Genomic DNA, 18,484 nt, shown 5'->3' with positions numbered 1-18,484 from the left:
TTGAACTTAAAGAGGTTCCTCAGACTTCAGAAACAACCTCTCCATCCCTTCCGTGGCAGTTTTAGGCTGTGCCTTTAGAGTGTTTCACAGATCTCAAGCAGAACAGTAGTAAAATGCAAATAAATCACTAGTGATAAAGATCACTCTAAACAATTCCAGTGGAGAGAAATCTACCATATGAATGGTTGCCTCTCCGAACCGAACCTCTCCGAACTGAACCTCTCTGAACTTCTCCGAACCTCTCCTCTCCTCTCCAAACCTCTCCTCTCCAAACCTCTCTGAATGTCTCCCCTCTGAAACTCTCTGAACCTCTCCTCTCCAAAACTCTCCAAACCTCTCTGAATTGAACCTCTCCCCTCCAAACCTCTCTGAACCTCTCCTCTCTGAAACTCTCCGAACCTCTCCGAACTGAACCTCTCTGAACCTCTCCTCTCTGAAACTCTCCGCACCTCTCCGAACTGAACCTCTCCAAATGTCTCCCCTCCAAACCTCTCTGAACCTCTCCTCTCTGAACCGAACCTCTCTGAACTGAACCTCTCTGAAACTCTCCAAACCTCTCCAAACTGAACCTCTCTGAACCAAACCTCCCTGAACATCTCCCCTCCAAACCTCTCTGAATCTCTCGTCTCCAAACCTCTCTGAACCTCTCTGAAACTCTCCAAACCTCTCCAAACTAAACCTCTCCAAGCCAAACCTCCCTGAACATCTCCCCTCCAAACCTCTCTGAACCTCTCCTCTCTAAAACTCTCTGAACCTCTCCTCTCCGAACCTCTCTGAACCTCTCCAAACTGAAACTCTCTGAACCTCTCCAAACTGAACCTCTTCAAACTGAGCCTCTCTGAATGTCTCCCCTCCAAACCTCTCTGAACCTGTCCTCTCTAAAACTCTCTGAACCTCTATTCTCCAAACCTCTCCGAACTGAACCTCTCCTCTCTGAACCAAACCTCTCCTCTCCAAACCAAACCTCTCCAAACTTCTCTCCCCTCTGAACCTCTCCAAACTGAACCTCTCTGAACCAAACCTCTCTGAACGTCTCCCCTCCAAACCTCTCTGAACTGAACCTCTCTGAATGTCTCCCCTCCAAACCTCTCTGAACCTCTCCTCTCCAAACCTCTCTGAACCTCTCCAAACTGAACTTCTCCAAAGTGAACTTCTCCAAACTGAAACTCTCCGCACCTCTCCGAATGTCTCCCCTCCAAACCTCTCTGAACCTCTCCTCTCTGAACCTCTCCGAACCGAACTTCTCCAAACTGAAACTCTCCGAACCTCTCTGAACCGAACCTCTCTGAATGTCTCCAAACTGAACCTCTTCTCTCTGAACCTCTCCTCTCTAAAACTCTCTGAACCTCTCTTCTCCGAACCTCTCCAAACTGAACCTCTCCTCTCCGAGCCTCTCCTCTCCAAACCTCTCCTCTCCAAACCAAACCTCTCTGAACCTCTCCAAATCTCTTCAAACCAAACCTCTCCAAACTTCTCTCCTCTCCGAACCTCTCCTCTCCAAACCTCTCCGAACCTCTTTGAACCAAACCTCTCTGAACTTCTCCTCTCCTCTCTGAACTTCTCCTCTCCAAACCTCTCCTCTCTTCTCCACTTTGGAGGTTACTAACTTGCTCCTGCTTGACCGTGGCTGCACTGCTTTGCTTAAGTCTCACAGCAACTTCCTCTGCTCCTTTCTCCCTTTTGCACAGGGGGGGTGGGGATGGGGCAGAAAAGGAGAAGCTAATAGCTAACAGAGCAGGGGCTTCCTGTGCTGTTGGCTAACTGCAGCCCCCTGTAAGCATTGCAAGTCCTGTCTATTGTGGACACATTCACTGCATTCCATTGCAGAGTGTAGTTTTTGCATGTAAGTACAGCTCTCATTGGCTTCCAGCCGAGCTGGGCTGCCGAGGTTAATGTTGGGGTGGGGGGGAAATTTCACCCTTTCAGAAGGGAAAGCTTGCAGTGCCCCAACCTTCCCTGGCACCACACCAGCCCACAGCCTTCATTAAACTGAGCACCATCCTCTTTCCCTCACCCTCCACATCTTCTTCAAACAGGCTGAGTGAGGTCAGTGTAACCTCAGTGTAACACCGCCGTGTGTCAAGGCTTTGATTGCAGGAAGCTGCCTTCATTTATTATTCATCACAGAAGCAAAAAACCCAACCCCAAACAACATAAACTATACAATTTCAAACAAAAAAAAACCAAACAACCCATCATCCTTCAAAAGCACTTCTGGACTAGCTGAAGCTTGAACTGAGGGGGAGCCACAGGAACCAAGCTCAAATGCACTACAATCTTCTGCAGAGTGTGATTTCCATCCCAGCTGCACACATTTTCACAGAAGGGCATCATGACATCTACTCCATCTAATCACACACCATGAGTAAGGGAAGCATGAGCAGCAAGGGGTGGGGGAGAGGAAAAAGGACCTTCTGTAAAGCTGCAGCCTCTGAAAAACGTGGCAGTAACTGCTCCAAGTGTGGTGAGGCAGCCCACATGGAGCACAGAGAGGTGGTTTTGTCTCCCAGGTAGCACTGGGCATTGCAAATGCTGCTGGCAGGGAATCCCAGAGTGGTGGCTGGGAAATGCAGGCCAAGGGAAGGGCAATACCCCTTCTGGCATGGCAAGGGCAGAGATAGGCACCACCAGGTTCCTCAGGGGATTCCAGTACCTGGGGTGGAGATCAGAGCAACAAGGAGATGAAATGAGTGGGAGAAGAGCCTCTGGTGGGAAACCAACAAAATCTGTTTCCTTATTGTAGGAAAAGGAAGAGAGTGGCAAGGAAGAGCAGCAGCTTTAACCTCCCCTCTGTGAGTGGGAAATGCAGCCAGGGAGGGGCAAAAGCCCTTCTGGCATGGCAAGGGCAGGGATGGGCACTGTGGTGATGTTCAGCCATGCAGGGCAATCATCAGCACTGAGAGTGCTGGCTTTAGTTTCTTAGGAACCCCTTTCCTGGTACAGATTTTGACCTTTCTGCATTGCAGCAGAGAATTGTTAGGGTTGGAAGGGACCTCAAGGCTCACTCAGTTCCAACCACCCTGCCACTAGATCAGGTTGCTCAGAGCCACATCTAGCCTGGCCTTCAAAACCTCCGGGGATGGGGCTGCCACCACCTGTGCCAGTGGCATCTTCTCAGCCAGCATGGAAGCCAACAGGGGGTCAAAACCATGGGGGTATGGATATCACCAAGTTGAGGCTGAACAGAAAACCTGCACCTTTGTATGACCCAAATCAAAACAATCCCAGCATGGGGAGGGTTGGAAGGGACCCCTGGGGTCATCCAGCCCAGCCCCCTGCTCAAGCAGGGCACCCACAGCAGCTTGCCCAGGGTCACACTGGCCAGCTGTGGTTGCAATCCCTCCAGAGGAGACTCCACAACCTCTCTGGGCAGCCTGCTCCAGGCCTCCAGCACCCTCACACCAAACAAGTTTTCCCTTATGATCAGGAGCAGCCAGCTCATTTCCACCAGGAGCTCTTTGTGCTGTGTCCCTCCAAGCTGGGGGTGCCAGGCCCCACAAGTCGACCTGCTCAGAGGTTTCCCAGACACAGTGATGCACAGAGACACTTCAGCATGGGGCAGCTCAGCCACACAGCTTTATCATTAGGAAGAAATCCTTTCCAGTGAGGGTGGGGAGGCACTGAACAGGTTGCCCAGGAAGGTTTTGGCTGCTCCCTTCCTGGAAGTACTTCAGGTTTGATGAGACCTTGAGCAGCCTGATCTAGCGGGAGATGTCCCTGTCCATGGCAGTGGGGCTGGAACTGATCTTTAAGGTCCCTTCCAACCCACAGCAGCTTGCTCAGGACTGCAATATCCAGGCTGGCTCAAGAGAAGGAGACTCTACAGCTGATCCCTTTTAAACTGCTTTCCACTTTATGCCTCTTTTAAGCTAAAAAGCAACCCCAAACAACAGAGATTCAGCCTGAACAGAAGGAAGACATTTTGTACACTGAGGGTGGTGAGACCCTGGCCCAGGTTTCCCAGAGAGGTGGTAGCTGCCCCATTACTGGTCAGGTTGTCTGGGGCTCTGAGCAACCAGCTCTAGCTGCAGATGTCCCTGCTGGCTGCAGAGGGGTTGGATTGGATGACCTTTAAAGCTTCCAACCCAAACCATCCTATGGTTCTCTGATCCCAGGGATACCAGAGCAGGCAGAGCTTTAAGTATGTCCACAAGAGAAATCACCCGTGGGTGCAGAGCAGCTGCAGAGTGGGATGAATTCTGAAGTTGTCTGGGCACTCTCTGATTAAACAGAGAGCTCTGCCTTTGCCCAAGGACAGAGCCAATGCCCCTCCTTCCCTGAAACCTGCTGCAGAGCAAATTCTCCTGCCATGCTGCAAGATTTAGATGTGATTGATGTCAAGTTTCAGATAACATTCAGGATAACTTTCCCATCTCAAAGCAGTATCATGGCCTGCTGGGGATTTTCTGAACTGCATGACTCAGTTACTCCTGAGTGACTAGAGCCACTCATTACAGCACTTTCAGATCCTCCTCTGAGTGAAGGTGAAGAGCAGAGCTCGTGAGGATGTGACAGCAGTGCTGGGAGTCATCAAGAACACCAAACCTGCCAGGTCCTGCATCTGGGTTGGGACAATCCCAAGCACTGATACAGGCTGGGCAGGGACTGAAGGAAAGGACTTGGAGGTGCTGGTGGAGAAGCTCAACAGGAGCCAGCAGTGAGCACCTGCAGCCCAGAAAGCCAATCACACCCTGGGCTGCATCAAGAGAAGCATAGCCAGCAGGGCCAGGGAGGTGATTCTCCCCCTCTACTCCTCTCTGGTGAGATCGCACCTGGAGTACTGTGTCCAGTTCTGGAGCCCCTAGCATAGGAAATGATCTGGAGGTGCTGGAAGGTGTCCAGAGAAGGGCCACAAGGACAATCAGAGGGCTGGAGCTCCTCTGCTATGAAGACAGATTGGGAGAGTTAGGGCTATTCAGTCTGGAGAAGAGAAGGCTCCAAGGAGACCTTCTTGTGGCCTTCCAGTACCTGAAGGGGGCTACAAGAAAGCTGGGGAGGGACTTTTGAGGGTGCCAGGGAGTGATAGGACTGGGGGGAATGGAGCAAAACTAGAAATGGGGAGATTCAGATCGGATGTCAGGAAGAAGTGGTTCCCCATGAGGGTGGTGAGAGCCTGGCACAGGCTGCCCAGGGAGGTGATGGAAGCCTCATCCCTGGAGGTGTTTGCAGCCAGGCTGGATGTGGCTGTGAGCAACCTGCTGTGGTGTGAGGTGTCCCTGGCCATGGCAGGGGGGTTGGAACTGGCTGATCCTTGAGGTCCCTTCCAACCCTATGATTCTACAACCTCATTAGAGAAGAGGTGGAGCCCCCAGTACTCACAGAGGGCAGTGGTGAGCTTCTCTGGCTGGTCGTAGTGCACCATGGCGACGCAGAGGGTGTTGAGGGCCACCACGCAGAGCACGACCCAGTAGAAGCTCTGAGCTTTCACCATGCGCCGGATGAAGAAGCGAAACATCTTCTCTTTCCTCCGGAAGTAGGATGAGCTCTCGTTCTTCCCACTCTTCAGACTGGCACGGGCAAAAGGAGACCCTGGGACAGAGAGAGGAGTCAGCACACCGTTTGGCAGCAGGTGAGAGGCCAGAGGATGCTGCTGGGCACGCGGGCCCTCTGCTAAGCACCAGCAACGCAGCTGAGCAGGAAGCACAGTGACCATGGGCTGAGCAGGGGCGTCTTGCTTGTAATGACATTGTGAGGGATGAAGGCTGGGGTTTTAGAACTTCATGGATGAATGCCCAGCTCCACCACCTAGAGACACAGGGCTTCCAACCCTTTGAAGCAACCTTGCTTGCTCTGCTTGAAGTTAGGACTTTTGGGTGACCGGAGGGACAGAGCGTACCGAGCACAGAAGTGTCTCTGCCCATGGTGTGGAGCACACCCTCTGGGAGCTGGGTAGCAGCAAGAGGAAAGCTGGGCCCGCCTTCCCCTGCTCCAAGGACCAGGCAAAGACCCAGCCCTTACTACTCAGCTGAGTGAATGATCCTTATTTTACTCTCTGACTTCATCTAGCTCGACAGCAGAGGCCTCAGTCTGCCTCCACACACCGCATTTTGGCTGCAGCGACTCATTTGTGCCAATCCTGCCTGTCCCAGCTGCATTTTGACTCTGCTCTGAAACCCTGGAGAAGAGTCAAAAGTTTAGCAATAGGAAGCTGAAGGAAGAAACAACTCTAAATGTGAGCTCTGCCGTGGTGGCAGCCAGCACTATACAAACACACGGTGAAAAGGCCATCTCCAGGCAGTGCTGAGGCAGGAGAGCTCAGCACATGGGCAGTAGCAGACATGTGGGTCTGTTGGAGTCCCTCTGCAACAGCCACAGCTGCTGTTTAAAGCATGAAAACTGTGCCTGACACAGGTTGTCCACTACCTGCTTCATGCTGGGATGGCAACCCTTCAGAAACTGCTGGAGAACTTCGTTTCAGGGTGGTTGGTGGCATGGTGCTATGCTGTTGTCCTTCCCCATCATGGAAGGAGCATCCCAGCAGGTAGGGCTGAGCAGGACACACCCCATCCTCTCTTGGCCCAAGCACCATTAGAGCAGGTGGCTTGCATGAGCTGTGGTTGGCCATGGTTGAGTTACATGAGCCAAGTGTCCTGGCTGCGGCAGCCAGAGTGTGCTTGCTTGCATTGACACTGAGGAGGGTTGAGGGTCTCCCCCTCCTTCATCCTGCCATAGCACCGAGCACAGCACCCATGCCAAGGGTGAAGCACCCAGGTGTGCCAGCAGTGAGCTCTCCAAGGCTCTCCAAGCCTCCTGGCTCCACAGGAGTGTGTTCCACACCTGCTGCACACCATCTCCCCAACAGGAAGCAGACTCCCTGCTCCAGTTCACATTTCTGACCATCCACCAAAACACCAAAGGCAGAGCTGGCCCTGGCCAAGCTTTGAACCAACTCCTTGCAGAAAGACTCAGGGTGCTCTTTGTTTGCTAATCCTCCCTTTGGCAGCTTCCTAGAGCTCATCTATTGCTTTAAGACAACAAAATGAGCTGGGGGTTAAGATCTAGGCTGCACCACGTTGTGATGCTGCTTGACAGGTAAAGACCTCTCAGGTATTCACGTCTATGCAATCAGATTTTCAGTCTCAGATATTCAAGCCTATGCAACCAGACTTGCAAAGGAATAGTCTGCTGCCCTTTTCCCCCCTCTCTACTGATCTTCCAGAAGAGAAAAACAGCAGCATTTAAGCTGCTCTGAGGCAGACAACATCCCCTGCTCCAGCCTTTCTTGTCTGGCAATCAAAAGAGTGTCCTGTGCCTGGTCCAGCGTGGAGGGTGGGCAGCCAGAAGGAGCTAGCACCCACTGCTGCACACTCACGAGTGCAGGGAAAAAGGCTGAGAGTTAGGAGGAAAGACTAAAAGAAGTGTGAAGAACAAGCCTGGGCAGCACACTGAGAAGTGTTTACCACTCTAGAGCTTTCTAATGCAATTAGAAGGCTCCTTGAGGTACTTGTGTTTGATTTAAAGTGCAATACATTCAGTCAACGGCCAGCGAGAGACCTGTCAAAAGCCTGGGCTGCTCTGCTCTGCATCTTTCCCCCTGCACTCAGTAATTATATTGTTAGCTCTTCTGCTCCCATCAGCAAGACATTAACAAAACAAAGCACAGCAAAAAAACCCTCAACCAACCCCAACCCAACAACCCTCCTTTTCTCCCAAACACTCTTCCTGCATAATCACCCCTGTGATGGGATCTGTTTGTGTCGTGCAGAGCCTGCAGAAGGAGCTGCCTCATCCACTTGCTTCTCTCCTGTCTTGTTCCAACGAATCAAAACCAAAAAGAGTAAGAAAAAGAAAAAACTAGAGCTCTCTAAATCAAAGCCACTTCTCCCAAGTGGGTGAACCACTTTGCAGAAGGTGGAAAGCACTGTGGTTATTTTCCCTGCCATGTGCTGCCAGGACAGCTCCCAGCTCGGCAGCAGATCGTCCACGAGTCCAGGCGCTCCGTCATCCCTTGCCACCTGAAAGGCTGGATTCAAAGATCTGTTTGCATGGCATGGGTGCCCAGAACCTGGTGGGACTTGGATGTGAATGCAAAGATCTCATCATTATTGCAACTGGGAACAAGTGTTCCCCCCCCCCAAAAAAAACCCCCATGAAACAAATAAAATGGCCTTCCCTTGTTATCCATGCAGGGCTCTGAGCTGCTCAGGATAAACCAATCCGCACCAAAAATGCACAGAATTGCTGCATTTTTGCCCTCTTGCAGCACCAAAACCTCTTGTAGAAGGGGCAGCAGTCTAACCACAAAACCTGGAGCCCGTTCAGCCTGGGAAGAGGGGGGAGGAGGGTTGTGGCAGTTCACCAGGGGGTGATGGTGTCAGTAACATGCTGAGTAACGTTCATTTCGTGCAAGCAGGTCTTCATTTAAAGAGGAAGGGGGGCTGGGGCTGGGGGTGGGGAGGGGAGGAAAGATATCCAGCAGCAGCTGTAAACTCTTAAAATGTTAATGCCAGATTGCCAGAGAGCATCTGAGGCACTCGTGCTTGCAAGTGAACATGGACATGTGCTCTCAGATGTACTGCCTGTGCTGCTCCTCTCAGGCATCCAGGATTTGCTGTTGGGTGGGAAGTGGGGTGCCAAGACAGTTCTTTGGAAGAGAATGAGAACATCTGCTGCTTCAGCAGCAAAACCAAACACAGAGGCAGACAATGGGCACAGGAATAAGCAAAGCAGCTCGCTCCCCAAAGCACTCAGGAAGATGTCTCTCCAGGCAGCAAGGAGAAGCTCGTGACTAAAAGGCCTTTCTGGCGATGTCCAAAGAGCTGCCCTTAGATGAGGTGCTGTGTGCTCAGAGCCTGCCTGCTGTAGCAGAGCTCAGAGCTGCCTCCTGCCTCTCCACTTGGCAGCATCTCAGGAGGGATGAGCTCTCTGTTAGCTGCAGAACTTGCAGCACCTCTCTAGCCTGACAGGGTCTTGCCCTGCAGGGCTGAAGATACGGCGCTCACACCATCAATGCTACACCCTGAAGGATACCCCAGCCCACACTGAAGATGTGTGGGTTGCTGCATGCACACTGCTGTGGAGCTCCAAAAGCATGGAGAACTGCTTCAAGACTTTCTTCTAAAGCAAGGATGAGAATCAGGGCCACTGCCCAGCAGTTCCCAGTAAACTTCCACATGGCAAAGGCTTCAAAAGTCTACCCTGAGCATTAGTGGCAGACACCCTTCCTCTCCTCTCCCACTTCCCCTCCATCCCACAGCAGATGAGGCTTAGCAGGATCATTTGATGTGTTTAGGGTTCATCAGCATAAATGAGCATATTGCAAGCAGAACCAGGGCATGGCCAACACAGCATGGGGGCTGCAGGCGTTCTGGCAGGGCCCTCTGGAAGGGTTGCAGCAGCATGCAGCAGCTGAGCAGGGCAGCTTGGGGGAGAGAGTGTGAAGCCAGAAAGCCATTTGCTCGGGGAAGTCGAGTGCTGCTGCAGGAGCAGTGACAATTTTCCTTCTTGAAGGTGCAGCTTCTGGAGCAAAGGAGTCTCTCAGAGGGAACATGACATGAACAGCTTTAAGTGGAGATCTGAACCTCGGGGGAGCACGAAGCCAGTACTCACCAACGGAGCAAATGTCTGTGAAATGGTCCTCACCTTCTTCAGCATGAATCAGGTCATTTTTGCTCTTCTTTATTGCAGCTCTTTTCAACACTGTGTGCAAATGAAAGAGAAAAGGCCCCGTGAGCATTCAGAGGGGATTCGCTCTCCCCCTCCCAGCGTTTCTTTCCCGGTGCCAGCTTCAAGCTCTCACGCAAGGGTAAGCTGGAGCAAATCAGACAACCTTGCAGGGCCTCTGCGTGCTTTGCTGCCAGGTTTGTTTGTTTCTTTGACCTTCCAGCTGGTGAAGGTTTGCCAGGCACAGGGCTGCATGCTTCAACGCTTCACCTCAGCAGATGCGGGAGGGCGGGGGAGTCCCTGCAGCCGCTGGACCTTTTAGCACAGCAGAAAGGCTGGGCAGGGTCATGGAGTCTTTCTGAGCCCCAGTGGGTTCTGAGTTGAGTGCTTCTATCCATTAAAGACATTAATGCTGGTTACAGTGAGCACCATTAAGGAGGCAGCATTCACAGTGCTCCAGTAGACAGAGATGCCTTAAGGAGCAGAAACGCCACGGCGAGAGCAAGTGCCACCAATCACTGGAGAGAGGCTTAATAGCACCCACTGCACACCTCCTGCCCTCTGGGGAGCTCTTAGCTCTTTGCAAACACACTCTTGTGTCCAACAGCATCTTTGATGGGGAGGGAAAACGTTGCTACATCATTGTGGGCTGGAGCACCTCTCATGTAAGGCTGAGAGAATTGGGGTTGTTCAGCCTGGAGAAGAGAAGGCTCCAGGGAGACCTTAGAGCAGCCTTCCAGTACCTGAAGGGGCTACAGGAGAGCTGGGGAGGGACTTTCAACAAGGACTGGGAGTGACAGGATGAGAGGCAATGGATCAAAGCTTGAGGAGGGGAGATTTAAACTGGAGGTCAGGAAAACTTTCTTTCCAGTGAGGGTGGGGAGACACTAGAACAGGCTGCCCAGGGGAACAGGCTGCCCAGGGAGGTCGTGGATGTCCCCTCTCTGGAGGTGTTCAAGGCCAGGTTGAATTAGTGGTAGGTGTCCTTGACCATGGCATGGGAGTAGGAACTGGATGATCTTTAAGGTCCCTTCCAACCCAAACCATTCTATGAGTCCATGAGTTTGTACTGGGGCCAGTCCTGTCAACATCTTTAGCAATGATCTGGATGAGGAGATCGAGGGCATCCATAGCAAATTTGCAGATGACACCAAGGTGGGTGGAAATGTTGATCTGCTTGAGCCAGGAGGCTCTGCAGAGGGATCTGGACACACCAGATTGATGGGCCAAGACCAATTGCATGCATTTTAATAAGGTCAGATGCCAGGTCCTGCACTTTGGTCACAACCATCCCAAGAACATTACAGGCCTGGGGAGAAGTAGCTGGAAAGCTGCTCAGCAGAGAGGGACCTGGGGGTGGTGATTGATAACAGGCTGAAGGTAAGCCAGTGTGTGCCCAGGTGGCCAAGAATGACAACAGCATCCTGGCCTGGATCAGCAATAGGATAACAACAGCAGCAGGGCAGTGATTGTCCCCCTGTACTCAGCACTGGTGAGACCACACCTCAGCTACTGGATAAGTTTTGGAGCCCTCTCTCCAAGGACATTGAGGTGCTGGAGGTTGTCCACAGAAGGGCAACAAAGCTCATGAAGGGCCTGGAGAACAGGTCCTGGGAGAAGCAGCTGAAGGACCTGGGGTTGTTTAGCCTGGAGAACAGGAGGCTAAGGGAAAACCTTCTGACTCTTCAGCTCCCTGAAAGGAGGCTGGAGCCAGGTGGGGGTTGGTCTGTTCAACCAAGCACCAAGTGACAGAACAAGAGCCAACAGCCTCAAGTTGCACCGAGGGAGGTTTAGGTTGGACGCTAGGAAGAGTTTCTTTGCTGAAAGGGTCCTCAGGCATTGGAAGAGGCTGCCCAGGGAGTCCCCACCCCTGGAAATGTTTAAAAGTCATGTAGACATAGTACTCAGGGATATGGTTTAGTGAAGGGCTTGTCAGTGTTGGGTTAATGGTTGGACTCAATGGTCTCCAAGGTCTTTACCAATCTGGGTAATTTTGTGCCTCTGTACTCAACAGGGAGACAGAACTGCAGCCCAAGGCTTGGAGAGGTCTGCACTGATGGCCCCATGCACGAGGGGTAAGGTGGGAACAGCGAGGAGGCTGCTCCCATCACCACCTACCTGCAAAACCTTGAGAACTAGCAGAAGAAAATAGGTAGGTTGAGAACAGTTTTGTCACAGCTTCAAGACACACAGTAACTAAGCACCGTTTGCTCTCAGCAGTAAGACACCCCACGGTGTGGTGATACAGACTGTTCAAGTAGGCACACACAGCAAACCCACTCACTCTGCAGCGACTGCCCTGGGGGTGGGCTCCTACCAGAGGATCCCCTCACCCTACACACCTCTCCCTGCCTCACCCTACACACCTCTCCCTGCCTTGCCAGCGAAACAGATGCGCTCCCTCCTCCGCAGCCGAGGAGAGCCTCACTGCTTTTGTCACCTCAAGGAAACACCCAGAACATCACCCAGCTATGGAGAGGCTTGGAGAGGAGAGGATGCTCTAAAGCCTTTTTTGGCTGTTTTTTTTAGACAATCACCTTTGCTCTTTCCTTCCCCACCCAGAAGTAGCTGAATCTTCAGTCCTAACTTTCGGGTCCTTCAGACTGCATCGATCCCAGTATGCTTCCAGCACATCCAGGGCCATCCCCAGCACTGGAACATAACCAGCCCTGGGACTGAAGTTTTATGACACTCCCTGGCATGAGTTGAGCATCTTCTTCTCTGTCTCCTTCCCCAAAACACTCCTGCATGTGTTTAGCAGTTAGCTTGTGCCATCTCAGCAAGCACCTTGGATGCAACTCCTCTCTTTTGGAGACTAAGGCGGTTTACCACCACAGATGTGGGCTGCTCCATACCAGCTGGCTTCAAGACTGGGGACACTGATGGGCTCCTTTAGCTTACTAGCACAGAGGGAGCCTTGGTATACCTGGGCCTGTACTCCACAGCCTGCACCCACCTCTAGTTTGCTTACACCACTCAGCTTGGTCAGACAATGGAACAGGTTGCCCAAGGAGGTGGTAGAGTCACCATCCCTGGAGATGTTCAAGAGATGTGTGGACATGGCGCTTCAGGACATGGTTCAATGGCCATGGTGGTGTTGTGCTGATGATCTTGGAGGTCTTTTCCAACCAGATGCTCATTTCAGCTCCAGACTAACAGCCCTGGCTGCACCCAGGCGCCGGCCAACCTTCCCCGGTGCACACACCCCCACGCGCTCGCACACACGCACCGAGATTTGCCAAGCACACCTCAGCCCTGACCTTCTTCAGCCCCAACTCTCCCATCCCCGAGTCTCCCTCGAGCACAGGTCACCACCTTGGCCAAGCTGGGCTAGCGGCTGGGCGCCCGATGTCCCAAGGAGCCGCGGGGCTCGGAGCGAGGTGTTCAAAGCACCCGGGGAGCACCGGCGGTGACCTGGGCGCGGGGGGCTGCGGGGAGAGGCCCTGTCCCGGCTAAGCCCCTGGTGATTTGCAATCCACTCACTGTTGTAGCTGCTGCCGCTGCTAGTCTCTGCCGGCGCCGTGCCGTGCTGGATCGGCCCTTCCGAGGCGGCCCTCCCTGACAGTGAATGGGAGGAGAAAAAAAAAGAGGAGGGAAAAGGGAGGGGAGGGGAAAGGAGGAGACATGGGAGGACGAAAGATGGTCAGAAAAGGGAGAGGGAAGAGTCTTTAACTGAGCTTCGACTGTCTGCCGCATCCTAAGAGCTCACGTGGGTCTGGAGGTACAGGGAGGGCAGTCCCCGCGGCCTCGCAGCTCGGTGCCTCCAGCCATCCTGCAGAGCTAGGGTCACACGTCGGAAGGTAGCATCACCACACCCTGTTATGTCTTACTGCTTACAAGTAACAGGGGTCTTAGTCTCGCTGTCAAATCCGTTTGGAAGCCTCAGTTTGGAGCCCTGCCTTCTCTCGGTCACAGCATTTCTCCTCTGGCATCCGCTCTGCAGCCTACCCCCACCAAGGCCTGCCCGTGGGCACAGCCCAGCCCTGCCGGGCAGAGGCTGAGAGCTGTCCGCGGCCACACTGCGGTCCCACAGGCAGCGCAGGGACCGGCCGACCCCAAGGGCAGATCCCCATCCCGGGGTGGTGTGTCACATAACTGCTCATCAGCCACCTGCAACCTCCAAAAGGCCCAGGATGGGAAAGAGATAAAAGCAAAGAAAGGGACTTTGGTAGCCCAACTGGTGCCAAGTGCATGCAGAGCGTGGTCCTCACACCCTCCTGGTGACACCGGAGAGCCGTGGCAGCGTACAGCAGGTGAACCTCTCACGTGGCACTGGAGGAAAACCGCACAGCAAAGGGACCTACCGTCCAGAGGAGACTTCTCTTCTGCGTTCTTGTCTTCCTCTGCCAGCATCACCTCCTCTGCAAAAGGGAAAACACCAAGGTTCAGCCTCACATGTAGCACACCTCCCCTCACAACCCAGCTCTGCCGCAGGCGGCAGGCACCTCTGCCCGCTGCCACCAGCCTTGTCCCGTTCTATCACCCAGTGGTACCGAGCCTCTGGAGGGAGGTGTGGCTCAGGCGTGTTTCTTCTGTGGGGAAGGAGGTCAGACAAACCACTGGAAGGCCATCATTTCCCTCTCACAATTCATCACCCACTACAGTTTCTTTAGCCAGCTATCATCTTCTGGAGACCAAGATGCTTCCTTCAGACCCATCTGGGCACACTGCTGGCTCACTGACAGATGGCTGAATGAGCCAGCAGTGTGCCCAGGTGGCCAAGAAGGCCAAGGGCATCCTGGCCTGCATCAGGAACAATGTGGCCAACAGGAGCAGGGAAGTCATTGTGCCCTGTGCTCAGCACTGGTTAGGCCACACCTTGAGTCCTGTGTCCAGTTCTGGGCTCCTCAGTTTAAGAAGGACATTGAGACTCTTGAACATGTCTGGGGAGGGGTCTGGAGCACAGCCCTGTAAGGAGAGGCTGAGGGAACTGGGGTTGCTTAGCCTGGAGAAGAGGAGGCTCAGGGGAGACCTTCTTGCTCTCTCCAACTCCCTGAAGAGAAGTTGTATCCAGGTGGGGCTTGGTCTCTTCTCCCAGGCAAGCAGCACCAGAACAAGAGGCCACAGTCTCAAGCTGTGCCAGGGGAGGTTTAGGCTGGATGTTAGGAAGAAGTTTTTCCAGCAAGAGAGATTGGCCATGGAAATGTGCTGCCCAGGAAGGTGGTGGAGTCCCCATCCCTGGAGGTGTTCAAGAGGGATTTGGATGTGGCCATGGTTTAGTTGTCATGATGTTTTGGGTGACAGGTTGGACTTGATGATCTTTGAGGTCTTCTCCAACCTTATTGACTGTATGATTCTAAAGACCACAGATCTCCACAAGCCAGAGGAGGTCCCTCATGCCCAGCCCCTTTGGAGATGCTGTTGGAGAAGTGAAAGATGCTCTGCACCCACGCTGTTCTTGTGTCTCCATCAGTAAGAGCAGGGTTCAGGCCATAGGAGAGGGCTCTGTGTCTCATGGCACAGGATAAGCCAGGCAGGGCCAGCTGCTGTGTGTCAGCTGTGGCACAGCACAGGAGACAGAATGTCCCCAGAGAGCTATCACGTCACTGCCCAAATAAAATCCATAGCAAGCATCCCATGGGGCCAGTTCTGGCTGGCAGATCTCAGGCTGTGTGTTACATGCAGGAGCATCACCATGAGCTTTCCATTCCTCTGTCACCCACCTCCAAAACACAAGTTTATAGCTTCCTACAGTAAAAGAATTTGGAAACCACTGAAAAAAACAAACCACCAAATCCAACCTCCCCAAATGGATTCATCTTCTACATGCATGAAAGACAACCACAGTCCCTGAGGGTTCACAAGGCAAATGTCATCCCCCACAAGCCCATCTGCAGTAAAAACCACCCTGCACCAGTGCTGGAAACCAGAGTGTTCACACAGCCTGAGCCACAGAGTCACAGGGCTTGGAAGGGACCTCTGGAGATCATCCAGCCCAAGCCACCTGGCAGAGCTGCTTCACTCACAGCAGGTTGCACAGAAGGGCTAAAGCAGGGCACCCACAGCAGCTTGCCCAGGAGCACAACGTCCAGTTGGGTTTGGAATCTCTCCAGAGAAGGAGACTCCACAATCTCTCTGGGCAGCCTGCTCCAGGCTTCCAGCACCCTTCACACCAAAGAGGTTTTTTTTTCTTCCTGTTCAGATGGAACTTCCTGAGTTCCAGTCTGCACCCATTGGCCCTTGTCCTGTAGTTGGGCCCCCCTGAAAAAAGACTGTCCCCATCCTCCTGACACCCATCCCTTAAGCATTGATCAGCATTGAGAAGATCCCCTCTCAGTCTTCTCCAGGCTCACCTGTCCCAAGTCCCTCAGCCTTCCTTCATGCAAGAGGCACCTTTGAACTGGGGAGCCCAGAACTGGACACAATACTCCAGATGTGGCCTCACCAGTGCAGAGCACAGGGGGAGGAGAACCTCCTTCCACCTGCTGGCCACAATCTGCACCCCAGGACATCCCTGGCCTTCTGGGCCACGAGGGCACATTGCTGGCTTATGCTGAACTTCTTGGCCACCTGGACCCCCAGGTCTTTTGAAAAATAGAATAGAGTAGAATGAATAAGGTTGGAAAAGACCTCAAAGATCATGGAGTCAAACCTGTCACCTCAAGACTATTAAACCACATCCAATCCAACCTGTCACCCAACACCTCCTGACTGCTAAACCATGGCTCCAAGTGCCACATCCAATCCCCTCTTGAACACCTCCAGGGATGGGGACTCCACCACCCCCATGGGCAGCACATTCCAATGGCCAATTTCTCTTGCTTTCTCCTCACCTCCAGCCTAAACCTCCCCTGGCACAGCTTGAGACTGTGTCCTCTTGTTCTGGTGCTGATTGCCTGAGAGAAGAGACCAACCCCCACCTGGCTACAACCTCGCTTCAGGGAGTGGTGGAGAGCAATAAGGTCTCCCCTGAGCCTCCTCTTCTCCAGGCTAAACACCCCCAGCTCCCTCAGCCTCTCCCCTGCTTCCCAGCAGGTCAGCCCTCACCTGCACTGGTGCAGGGGCTCTTCCTCCCCACTGCAGGATCCTACCCTTGGCCTTGTTGAGCTCCATGAGGTTCACCTCTGCCCAGTTTTCCAGCCTGTCCTGGTCACACTGGATGGCAGCACAGCCTGAAAGGATGTCAGCCACCCCTCCTGCTTTGTGTCAGCAGCAAACTTGCTGAGGGTCCACTCTGACCCTTCCTCCAGGTGGTTAATGAAGATACTGAAAAGGATTGGTTCCTGGGGTCCACCTCTTGTTCAGGACCTCCACCTAGACTCTGTGCCACTGACCACAACCATCTGAGCTTCCTCCTGCAGGCAGTTTTCAACCCACCTCACAGTCCTTCCACCCAAACCACACAGATTTTAGCTTGATCCTGCTAAATTCCATGAGGGTTTTCTGAAGGACAGTCTGAAGCAAATGAAACATTGAGCTGGCAGCTGGTTGCCTTCACTCTTCCTTGTATCATTACAACAGACAAGTCCCTTCACATGCTTGACACAGATGTAATTTGGGATCTTACTAAGACATCTGACACTGTGTTCCCACCAAGTTTTGCTTTGAAGTCTGTTTAAGCCAGCCTAGATGGAAGGCTAACTCAAAACTGACAGGAAATCCAAGCAAGCCATAGGCCAAACATCAAAGTGTGGAGCTGAAAGCCCTCTAGAAGAGCACCAGAGGGATCAGCACTACCACACAAGTCTTATATAAAGCCCTTCATTAATCAGGTGGGAAAGAGAGTGAATGATACATTAATAAGACAGCGATTTGAGGAGGCTGAAAAATTACACCCAGGCCTGAAGACTGGAAACCCAAAGAGGAAAGAAGAGTCACAGGATGGTCTGGCTTGGAAGGGACCTCAAAAGCTCATCCAGTCCAACCCCCTCTGCAGTCAGCAGGGGCATCCTCAGCTAAATCAGGCTGCCCAGAGCCCTGTCCAGCCTCACCTCGAATAACTGCAGGGATGGAGCCTCAACCAGCTCCCTGGGCAACTTGTTTCAGTGTTCCACCACCCTCATGGGAAAGAACTTGTTCCTAACATCCAATAACAAGAAAGTGCAAACTAGTGCAGCAGAGACATGAGGAAAGAAGAACCAAGAAAGGGTTTAAAATGTAAGGTGAGCTAAGAATAGAATAGAATAGAATAGAATAGAATAGAATAGAATAGAATAGAATAGAATAGAATAGAATAGAATAGAATAGAATAGACCAGACCAGACCAGGTTGGAAGACATCTTCAAGATCGTGTCCAATCTATCATCCAACACCACCTAATCAACTAAACTATGGCACCAAGCACCTTATCAAGTCTCCTCCTGAACACCTCCAGGGATGGGGACTCCACCACCTCCCTGGGCAGCACATTCCAATGGCCAATCTCTCTTGCTGGGAAGAACTTTCTCCTCACTTCCAGCCTAAACCTCCCCTGGCACAGATTGAGACTGTGTCCTCTTGTTCTGGTGCTGCTTGCCTGGAAGAAGAGACCAACCCCCACCTGGCTACAACCTCCCTTCAGGGAGTTGGAGAGAGCAAGAAGGTCTCCCCTGAGCCTCCTCTTCTCCAGGCTAAGCAGCCCCAGCTCCCTCAGCCTCTCCTCCCAGGGCTGTGCTCCAGACCCCTCCCCAGCTTTCTTGCCCTTCCCTGAACACCTTCCAGCATCTCAACATCTTTCCTAACCTGAGGAGCCCAGAACTGGACACAGGACTCAAGGTGTGGCCTAAGCAGTGCTGAGCACAGGGCACAAGGACTTCCCTGCTCCTGCTGGCCACACTCTTCCTGATGCAGGCCAGGATGCCATTGGCCCTCTTGGCTGCACTCCCAAAGGCATGGAATGATTCCCCAAATCCCCAAGCCAATACAATTCAGGTCTTTCCCACTTTTTCTCAGGTTTCAAGTG

At 52.8% G+C, this 18,484-nt stretch overlaps 1 protein-coding gene across 1 annotated transcript in view; it reads right to left on the bottom strand.

The window, feature by feature from the left end:
* CACNA1B (calcium voltage-gated channel subunit alpha1 B) overlaps positions 1 to 18,484 on the bottom strand; it is a gene marked incomplete at its 5' end in the record, with an annotated part of 276,768 nt that overhangs the window by 190,544 nt on the left and 67,740 nt on the right. The window contains 4 exon segments of the mRNA XM_068168969.1: positions 5,320 to 5,529; positions 9,550 to 9,639; positions 13,087 to 13,161; positions 13,908 to 13,964. Of these exon segments, the coding sequence (XP_068025070.1) occupies positions 5,320 to 5,529; positions 9,550 to 9,639; positions 13,087 to 13,161; positions 13,908 to 13,964 (432 nt within the window).

The sequence above is a fragment of the Melanerpes formicivorus genome, unplaced genomic scaffold, assembly GCF_026170545.1.
Source record: "Melanerpes formicivorus ecotype bairdi unplaced genomic scaffold, bMelFor1.0.p_v2 SCAF_162, whole genome shotgun sequence".
NCBI classification, from domain to species: Eukaryota; Metazoa; Chordata; class Aves; order Piciformes; family Picidae; genus Melanerpes; species Melanerpes formicivorus.
This window is presented reverse-complemented; position numbering and strand designations above follow the sequence as displayed.